The sequence below is a fragment of the Cavia porcellus genome, unplaced genomic scaffold (genome assembly GCF_034190915.1).
Source record: "Cavia porcellus strain 051 isolate PalLab524CR breed Dunkin Hartley unplaced genomic scaffold, mCavPor4.1 scaffold_21, whole genome shotgun sequence".
Classification (NCBI taxonomy): domain Eukaryota; kingdom Metazoa; phylum Chordata; class Mammalia; order Rodentia; family Caviidae; genus Cavia; species Cavia porcellus.
The window spans coordinates 20,003,654-20,014,336 of NW_026947504.1; the positions used below are offsets into that span (position 1 = coordinate 20,003,654).

The 10,683-nt window shown below is 38.9% G+C and overlaps 1 protein-coding gene across 2 annotated transcripts; it reads right to left on the reverse strand.

Annotated features, from left to right (window-relative positions):
- Window positions 1-3,949: 3,949 nt before the first annotated feature.
- LOC134471934 (endogenous retrovirus group K member 13-1 Env polyprotein-like) lies at window positions 3,950-9,916 on the reverse strand. Of its 2 annotated transcripts, none has more exons than XM_063232409.1 (2): window positions 9,318-9,916; window positions 3,950-6,426 (listed from the first exon to the last, which is right to left on the reverse strand). In XM_063232409.1, the coding sequence occupies exon 2, from the start codon at window positions 6,421-6,423 to the stop codon at window positions 4,339-4,341; it is 2,085 nt and encodes a 694-aa protein (XP_063088479.1). In that variant the 5' UTR covers window positions 6,424-6,426; window positions 9,318-9,916; the 3' UTR covers window positions 3,950-4,338. The 2 variants fall into 2 exon arrangements, with proteins under 2 accessions (XP_063088479.1, XP_063088480.1); XM_063232410.1 differs by having other exon boundaries at window positions 3,950-6,447.
- Between the last annotated feature and the right edge of the window lie 767 nt (window positions 9,917-10,683).

The window sequence follows — 10,683 nt, forward strand, 5'->3', positions numbered from 1 at the left end:
ATGTCCAAACCTTTCCAAACTCTACCCACAAGCCATTTACAAAGCCTGTTGAAAAACATGGTCAGGTATAGGCACAGCAAATGTCCCTACTATTGGTACCAAATTCTGTCTTAGTTACTTTTTACTCATCACTGAGACAAAATACTTGATGCCCAAAGTTGGGGAAGGAAACACTTATTTCTTATAGTTTTTGGAGGTTTTAGTCCATACTCAGTTGGCTCCAAGGCAGGGTGGCATGGCAGGGCTGCAGTTCATGGCAGCTGCAAACAGCAAGGCAGAAATCAACTGACAAGAGAGAGACATATCTTCTTCCTGCGATTACATTGTAAGCTGGCTCCACCCCTAGGTGGGTGTAGCACTGACACTATCAATACAGGCACTAGACAATGAAAGTATCACAAATGCATTATGCAAATGCATGAGGCCTAGGGACCACAGACACAAACCATGACACCAAACTTCTGAAACTGTAACCCAAAGTAAACCTGTTCTCCTTTAACTTGAAAGTATATGATATTTTATCTCAGTGATAAGGAAAATGCCTAATATACACAGACCTAGCTTCATAATTTGACCAAAGTTAAATATAGGAGTGGCCCATGAAACATAAGGACCACCTTTGATAGGTGTCCAGAAGCAATGCTGACTAATGAAGTCTTATCTCTCTATGGTAGCTTATGTCTGGAACTCTGTTAAATAATACTGGTGAGTCACAGAAGATACTAAGCATACAGAATCTGAACTTCAAGACTGTCTGGAAATAACCACTTGCCATAATAGCCAACTTTACAGTTTACTTATCTAGAAGTGGGTGAAAAAGGTTTTTTAACCTAGTATTGAGCCACTTGCGCCTCAGGGTCTGTTCTCAGTAGACCTGCATATTGATCTTCACACTCAAATTAATCAAGAGGGCTTAATCCACTCCCTGATTTAGATTTGATCATTTAGTTCTGCCTGTTTTCTGTTTCAGGACCACAAGGTAAAGGACTAAAGAATATAATTTGTATTTTTCTCTTCAAAAATCCAAGATATAGTTCTGATATTATTCTACATAACACTGGCAAGTTTTTCCCTTTGTGCAGTAGAAAAGCAAGAGCAAAGAAAGGAAAAATGCCTTTATTGCAGACATGGGAGTGTTGCAATAGAGTGAAAGGTCCCCTAGAGGCAAAGAAGCCATGAGATTTTATTCAGCTTGACAGAGGGTGGAGTTTGAAGGAGAGGGTAGAGTGATGTTTTGACAGCTGACTGGGGGAATGTTGACTTGCTCACAAAATGCAGGAAGTTCATTTTTCCTGTTTCCAAGAAGAACGTGAAAATAAATATTTTTGGGTTTTTTTTATTTTTCAAAGGATTAAACCAAATGAGAAAAAAAGAAAGTGGGGGTCATTCAATACAAAAGGATAGACATAGTACATGATTTAAAACCACAATATAAGGTGATCTACAATGGTGTTGTAGTCAGGAGTTGTGAGGAGAACAATTAGAATCAGGACATGGAATTTATAATATTGTTTTATCATGGTTACCCAGAGTTAACACAAGAAACTGCAGGAAATCTATTCACAACACTAAAGACATAGAATGTTTAGCAAAGAGCCTTAATTCCACATCAATGTCCCACATGAGTCCAGATGAAGACCCAGAGCTCATGACAATGCCTTCCACAAGCCCAATCGAAGATCTAGAGCCTACAAGAATGCACACACACAATGGCCTCTGACAGATCCATGCTTTGAATGTGCAAAGGTCAGTGGTGGAAGCTAGAAAGTCTATGCCAGTGGGATAAAGGAGCTGTGCTGGTAGGTTGAGGGTTCTATGCTGGGCCTGAGAAGTCACACTCACAACAAAGGCCAGGGCTGTAGTCAGGGACTGTGAGGAGGACAATTAGAATCAGGACATGGAATTTATAATATTGTTTTATCATGGTTACCCAGAGTTAACACAAGAAAGTGCAGGAAATCTATCCACAACACTAAAGACAGAATTTTTAGCTAAGGGACTATGCTGGAACTGAGAAGCCACATTCACAAGAGAGACCAGGGCTGTTCTGAAAAAGCACCACAGCCGTCCTTAGCAACACAGAGGCCTTGAGCTCCTCCAATGATAAGCACAATAGAGTCCATGCCAGGAAGCCAGTGCATCCTGGAGACCAAGCTGCACATGTCTTCCCCACTGGAGCCAGGGAGAAATGCTCAATGTGAGGACCATAACTTAACACCTCAAATAGCAACAAGTAGGAAAACCCACTACACCTCAACACACTTCTTCTCCTTCTCCATGTCTCTATTTGCGTTGGCAGCTTTCTTCAGGTGGGACATCTGTGCTCAGTGCCCTGCTGATTTAATTCAGCTGGTGTTCTTAGTCCATCCACCAGTTCTTAATCCATAACAAATGATTATCATGCTTTCTCTTGTTATCTTTAACAGAATTTCCCATATCATCAGGTATGGGAAATAAAATTGACCATAGAAGTATGGAAGAAAATCAATAAAAACAAAACATTGGAAACATTATAGGACTTCAAAAGAGAGTAATAGTCAAACCAGAATGGGTATCATAGTGAACCTTACTGTCTTCAGAGTAATTGCCTATACCCTTAGACTTGATACTATCAAACATAACAGATTTCAATAAAATCAGTCAAGACAAGACAGTGATCAAACATTACAGATTCAAATAAAGTCAGTCAAAAAATTAGTGAAAGCAACACAAGGATCCAGATTAAGTTAATAGGAAATTAAAAATGGTTACCATAGTATAATCTGCTCTCTGTGGAATAGTTGTCTGTTGCAGACCATTATGTAGCAGCTCTGAGCAGGATTTAAATTTTAGTAATTGGCTTTCTATGTTTATCTGTGAGTCTGTCCTAGGCCTAGGCCCCTTGCCCAGTGATAGGAGCTGATCCATAGTAAGTGAACCTCTATAAATCACTGGTACTGGCTGAGGCCTGCAGTGGCCTATGAGGCCAGAGATACCTCAAAGGGTAAGATAAGTTCACAATGCGGACACTCTGGCTCCAACCCCAATTAACAAGGTAGAGACTACAGCTGCAAAGATTACTCCTGCAGTCTCACTTCTACCATGCCTTCATGATAAGACTATACTACTAAATTCATGACTTAGAGATGTCCTTGAAGTGATTCCCAAGGCCCTGCTCATTGCCTGCACTTTCCTCAGTCTCTCCACCCTTTGTCCTTGGTCCTAATATAAATAAATGGCCTGATCCAGAAGAGCTTTGGTCTTATCTTTAAAGCCTTGAGCTTAATTAAAGGGTTTTGACCCTCCTGGATCCCTAAAAATAATACGATTTGTCTCTTTTTATTTAACCTCTGCTGTACACTCATTTGGGAGGTTAGGGATCTAGGATAGAACACAATAGCTGTCTATGCCCTCAAATCTAGTACAAGTAGACAAATTGGAACAGAATATAACCAAACTAAACAGAGTGATGAAAGCAATATGAATTTCAAATCATGATACAAGATTACCAATGTCCTCTGCCTTCCCTCTTTAGACAATTCCTCCCCTTTCATGTTCCCAGGGTACATTGTACATTTTGTATCCCACTAACTCCTTTAGCTTTTAGTATAAGAAGGCAACCCACTATTTACCTAAGTGGATTTAAGCATTTTTATCCCTGAGCTTGCTCTCAAGTTGTATCCATTTACCTCAAGAGCTTCAAGGTTTTCCTTTCTTATATTTGAGTAATTCTCATTGCATAAAAGTGTTATGTCTTTCCAAACAATCTGTAGCTGATGGGCAAGCTACCCTCATTTATTTTCTGGTTTCCTGTCACATAGAGCTGTCGTGAGTGTCTAGGGCACTCTGAACTCCGGGCAAGGTAAACACACACGCACGCCTTGTCGGGACACGGGGGGTACAGCGCTTGGAAAAGAAAGACAGGAGAGACACCTTTGCTGTCTGCACCGCGTTACACTGCACTGCACTGTACTGTACGCACAATCTTTATTTTAGGATTCATATATAGTAAACCCGATCAATTCACAGAGCCCAGATAATTAAGTAGTGAAAAGGCATTCTTTGTGGCAAGCTACAACGTGACAGACTACAATGTTTATTCTAAAACTATCTAAGTGAAGTAAATAATCACAACCAGTTCTCACAACTTCTCTAGCCCAGGAAGAAATTCATTAGCTCAAGAATGTTGTTAATTTGTCTGCTGTTAGTGTCACAAAGGGTGGCCAGCCACTTCCTCAAGACTTCTGCAAAACAAAGCCAGCTCACAGTATGGATTCCAGAGGGTGAGGGCTCACTGAGAACAGGCATTCCCGTTCTACCTCCTTCTCGCATACCAGGGCGGCTATTGTAAATTGCAGGTTAGAGGGGGTTGGGCCTACAAAGTGACACCTCATCCCCCACACTTCCTTCCTTTTTATTTTTTAACAACAATTTCCATAAGATCAGGTTATTAATAGCATTTCGTCTTATGCAGTAAAAATACACAAGAACTATGGCAATGAGAACTATAATTAAACTAAGTCCCATGCCACTAAAAGTGTGGGTAATGCTCTGCCAGATTCCTTTGGAATCTAATCCTTTCAAAGATTGAGCAAGCAATTGCGCGAATTGTGCTAGAGATTCATCATCATTTTGCTTTGCAAAATCCTTGTCAATTTGATTATGCAAAGATTCTATTTCCTCCTGGGCAGAGGTGTTTCCATTTAAATACATTCTAATCATTTCCCATTCATGTTCTGTCTGATTATAAGGTCGTTGGGTTATACAGAAAGTAGTTGAATTCCAATCACATTTTAAAAACACTTGATGCTGAAGAGCCAATATTTTTCTACCCATCCATTCAACTGTTTGTTTAAGGAGGTCTATTTGTTGTTGTAGTTTGGCGTTTATTTGCCACTGAGTTAACCAAAGTTCATGAGAATTTTCATGCCATAATTCTACAACATGTTTTTCTTGCAAAGAGGTTTGTAAAGCTATTCCTGAGACTGCTGCTAGGGAGGCTACAGTTATCAGACTTAACAGTACAGCAACCACTATTCCAATAAATCTTTTTGTACGTTTTAACAGATGTTTAAAAAATTCAGTAGTAACAGAAATTACCGGGTCTTGAGACCATGGTCGAGTTAAATTTACAGGCAACCAAATATGAGTTTTTTGTTGTAACAGCATAACTGTATAAGGCTTAGTGAAATTTAGTGTGCTATTTAAGCATGTAAACAATTGACAATTTAAACAAGTACAAGAAAAATGTGTAAAATTAAAAGTTCCCACTAAAAAGACATAAGGCAGAGGTGCACAAACAGTAATATTATACATTTTAAACCTAGTAAAATTATAAGTAGTAGATACAGATCGACTAGTCCCTGAATAGGAAACATTGTACAAGGTTACAGGTTGCATAGCGGCTGGAATCTTCCAAATATGATTTTGAAGGTGATGAGGGTATTCTTCGGCTGCAACAGCAGGGTTAGCGATTCCACCATCTCCCCACCACAAGAGAGCCGTCTTTTGATGAAATATAGGAGCTCCGTCAGTTATTTTCTTTGGATCTGGAAGACTATACACAACAGAGAGATTACATCTTGTCTCATTCCATTCAGCACATCCATTAACGAATTTTCCAAATGGTCCCCAAATAATATACCCATCAATATTTTTAGCAAATTTTCCCATACATAGTTGCCAAATTATGGGATAATAAGAAATATTTTTATAAGTGAATTCAGGGCATACAGGAAATGTATTTGTATCAGGTGCTGTTAAATTTCTCCAGGTAACATTAAAGGTTTGAGCAGCCAAGGCTTGAAGCCTTGTTCTTTTGTTGCCTGCTTTTATTCCATGTTGAATCCAATACTGCCATCCCAGAGGGATGCAAGGCGGTTCCCCAATGCAAATAGGCCTTTGATTACCATAATAAGTAAAATTGAATAATGTCCCATCATCTTGATTGTGGGGGGTTAAATCAGCCCACGGTGCTGACAAAATTTCTCTAGGTGTGGTATAAAGTAAAATATCACTAGTTCCCCATTTTACAGGTTCTAATAAAGGGGGGTTTGGAATATATGCCCAGTACGAATGTGGAGGTACCTCAGTCCCCGACGCAACAGTGAGCAAGGCACATAAAGCTAAAAACAAGTTTTCAGGGTTTAAAGGCTTTCCTGCTTGAAGGACAAGCCGTTGCCCTTCTATGGTCAATTTCTTTAATTGTCCCCATGTAGGGAGGGGATTTAAATTTGGTCGCTGTGAGCGGCGGGATTTTCTTAGCTTTAATCTGGCCATGGCTGCGATAGGAACAAGCTCAGCATCCTCAGCCTCTAGCTGGTTTCGCGCTCGCTTCTGAAGGCACGGTTCCGGTTCCTTGGGGAGTTGTCTCCGGGGCTGGTGAACAGGATCTGGAGACGCGGGTCCTGATCCATCGTCCAGGGACCCACTGCTGAATTCCATTTTCTGTGGAGATATAACCAAAACCTTTCCCCCTATAGAGCAATGTGCCCCTCTCCCATTCAGCCTCTGGAGCTGTTTTAGTCCAAATAGGTTCATTAATCACAAAAGGCTGTTGTTGCTGTTCAAAATGTTTTTCAGCTCTTGTTAATATTTCACCTTGTGGTAAATTGAGAAAATTTAAAATAAACAATGCTTGATGCAGTAATGTTTTTGGACTGTTTTGCAATTTAAACAGTATTGGTATCTGAATATCCTCCTGACTCCTCCTTTTTAATTTTTTAATTTGCAACTTAAGAGTGCCATGTGCTCTTTCAACAATAGCTTGACCCTGGGGGTTATATTCAATCCCTGTAATATGAATAATATTATGGAGATCACAAAATTGTTTAAATGTTCTGCTAGTATAAGCAGGTCCATTATCTGTTTTGATTTTAGAAGGAATTCCCATAACTGCAAAAGTCTCCAATAAATGTACAATAACATTTTTAGTGGATTCTCCCTGTTGAGCAGTAGCCCATAGAAATGAAGAATAGGTATCAATAACTACATGTACATAAGAAAGCCGACCAAAAGAAGGTACATGTGTAATATCCATTTGCCATAACTCATTAGGTTGAGTTCCTCGAGGGTTGACACCTGTGGGAATAATTCTTAAATGTAATGGTCTACAAATAGGGCAGGCTTTTACAATTTGTTTAGCTTTTGTAAAAGGTATCTTATATTTAAGATGCAAATGTCCTGCATTTGCATGATTAAATTGATGTTCTTCAACGGGTGTGGTGAACATAACTAAGGAATCCACTGCATTGTTACCTGATACTAATGGTCCGGGTAACTGAGAATGAGAACGTAAATGAGTAATAAAATAAGAATGATTTCTTTTTTGAACATGTATTTGTAAATTTTGAAATAAAGACAATAAAGCAGGCTTATTAGAATATAACACAGCTGAATAGATATTTGTCACTACTCCAACAGAATAGGCTGAATCGGCTATAATGTTAATAGGTTGGTTATGAAAATCTAAAAACACTTGTAATATAGCAAAAAGTTCATTTTGTTGTACAGAGTTAAAATTTGTCTGACGTACCCAGTAAGATTTTTGAGTCCAATATGCAGCTTTATTTTTAGATCCATCTGTAAATATAGTCAAAGCTTGTGGAATTGGCTGTACAGCTAATAAGGTATTAACCACAAATTGTTGACGTCTAAAAAAATCCCATAATTTACTTTTAGGAAAATGATATGAAAAAGTTCCCATGAAATCTGCTAAAGCAATTTGTAAGGTTTCAGTAATTGACAACAAATATTCCCATTGTTCCTTAGTTAAAGGGATAACTATATTGTTTATATCTTCTCCTATCAAAGTTATAGAACGAGCTCTACCATTCATAATTAAAGCTGCAACCATGTCAATATAAGGCATAACATTTTTAGATTGCTTAGTTTTAGTGAATACCCATTCTACTGGCATAGCATTTTGACCTAAAACTGCAGAGGGATATTGAAAAGTATTAATAATATATAAAGTTAGAGGCAATTTAGGATCAATCCTAATTAAAAATGTATCCTTAATTCGTTGTTCTACAAACTGTAATTCTTGCTCTGCTTTTGCTGTTAAAGAACGAGGGCTGGATGGATCTGAAGAGCCCTGTAGAGTAGCAAACAAATGTTGTAATGCATGGGTAGGAATACCTAGTGTGGGACGAAGCCAATTAATATCCCCTAATAATTTTTGAAAATCATTTAAAGTGGATAACTTATCTCTCCTAATAGACATTTTTTGTGGAATCACCTTTTGTCTAGTAAGAATATATCCCAAATAATGACTAACTTCTTCCTTTTGAATTTTATCCTGTGCTATTACAAGTCCAAACGGAGAAAAATATTGAGGTAAAGTTTTTAAAATATCTTTTAAAACATTTCTATCACTATATCAGCATTTTTGTCTTGCCTTTTTCACACAACCTTCCATAAACCACATGTGCCACTGTAAATATTCTGGCTCTTTTAAAAGAATTTTGGCCAAGGCTTTCCAATCATAAGGAGCAAGATTACCATAGTGATCTGCTACCGATGTTATTAATTCTCTAGTGTAATGAGCCTGAGGGTCATAAAGGGTTACAGCCTTTTTTAATTTTGCTAAATCATCCATATTAAATGCTTCCCATCTAGGGGGAACTGCCTCTCCATCTATTGGCTGTGGCCTGATTACAGGGAAAGCAAAGGCAGGCTTTTCCTCATCAGAATCCCCTAATTTTGGTAGATCAGCCAAAGCTAGCTTGGCTTTACTCCAATTAGGGTTAGATGGAGGAGGTGCAGAGGGAACTACAGGCGGGTTCTGCTTAACGGAGAGTTGTTTCACCTCTTGTGTTAAATGCTGTATAGCCTGTAAAATTGGGCGATTGTCATAATTTGATATTGCTGCGGCAGCTAAAGCTGAGTCGGCTGTAGTGGATTTTACTTTTAGTTTGGACGCCTTTTCACTACTTAAAGCGATAGCGTCATTTTGAACTACATTCTGCTCCTCCTCTGTGAGGGGCAATTCCTGAATAACTGGCTTAATTTCTAGTTGAAGATTTTCTACAATATGTTCATCTTCCATAGCTTTTAATAAAGAGTACACAACCGACCAAATAGCCCAAAAACGTAAAGGAATCTTCTCCTCCTGTTGCATAGCCCTTTCTATACTAACCCTTGCCTTCCTCCATACTTCTACATCCAAAGTTCCTTCATCTGGAAACCAAGGATTATATTCTTTAATTGTATCAATACACATATCCAAGTCAGCTGACCTGAGCGATATGCCATATATAGATAATAAATGTTTAAGAATTTTTAAGAAAGGAGAGGAAGCAGATTGTCCCATTTCCCCGTAATAAAATTATACTTACCTTCCTAAGCGACCTTCGGAGTCCCTGAATTCGGGCGCCACTTGTCGTGAGTGTCTAGGGCACTCTGAACTCCGGGCAAGGTAAACACACACGCACGCCTTGTCGGGACACGGGGGGTACAGCGCTTGGAAAAGAAAGACAGGAGAGACACCTTTGCTGTCTGCACCGCGTTACACTGCACTGCACTGTACTGTACGCACAATCTTTATTTTAGGATTCATATATAGTAAACCCGATCAATTCACAGAGCCCAGATAATTAAGTAGTGAAAAGGCATTCTTTGTGGCAAGCTACAACGTGACAGACTACAATGTTTATTCTAAAACTATCTAAGTGAAGTAAATAATCACAACCAGTTCTCACAACTTCTCTAGCCCAGGAAGAAATTCATTAGCTCAAGAATGTTGTTAATTTGTCTGCTGTTAGTGTCACAAAGGGTGGCCAGCCACTTCCTCAAGACTTCTGCAAAACAAAGCCAGCTCACAGTATGGATTCCAGAGGGTGAGGGCTCACTGAGAACAGGCATTCCCGTTCTACCTCCTTCTCGCATACCAGGGCGGCTATTGTAAATTGCAGGTTAGAGGGGGTTGGGCCTACAAAGTGACACCTCATCCCCCACATAGAGCATTATTTTCTCATCTTTGACTTTCAGTCCATAAACTGTCTTTCAGGTTAAATATATTTCTTGTATAGAGCATCTTGATGGGTCCTATCTCCTGATCCATTCTGCCTGTGTTTCTTTTTATTAGTGTATCAAGGTCATCCCGATTATGGCCAACTTTCTCTGTCTCATCTCTGTCATGCTATTTTTCTGCCATTGGTTGTTTACTTTTTTCTTTCATTCCACTGTCTGCCCCATTCAGTGAGCACCCTCTGTCACTGTTCTTGAAACCATGGTCTTTTTTTTTTCCTCTCTCTAGAATATCCTTCAATATTTTTTGTAGGGTTGGTTTGGTGGTCACAAACTCCCTCAGTTCCTCTTTGTCATGGAAGCATCATGTTTCTCCATTAATTTTGAGATATAGTTTTGAAGGGTACCTCAATCTGGGCTGGAGATCATTTTCTTTCAGGGCTTGGAGTACTTTTCTCCAAGGTCTTCTTGATTTGATGATTTGTGTTGTGATGAATTGTGTTGTGTCATGATTCTGATGGGTTTTCCTTTGTACATGATCTGTTTCTTTTGTCTGACAGCTTTTAATACTCTGTTCTTGTATTGAATTTCTGGGATCTTGATTATTATATGTCTGGGTATAGATCTAATTTGGTTATAGCTGGCTACAGTTTTGTATGCCTCATATATCTGGATATTATTTCCTTTTCCTATGCTTGGGAAGTTTTCTTTAATTATTTCTGTAAATAGCCTTTG

What these genes read in the sequence shown, in the direction of transcription:
- LOC134471934 (XM_063232409.1), bottom strand. Translation starts at nt 6,423, where the DNA reads ATGGAATTCAGCAGTGGGTCCCTGGACGATGGATCAGGACCCGCGTCT.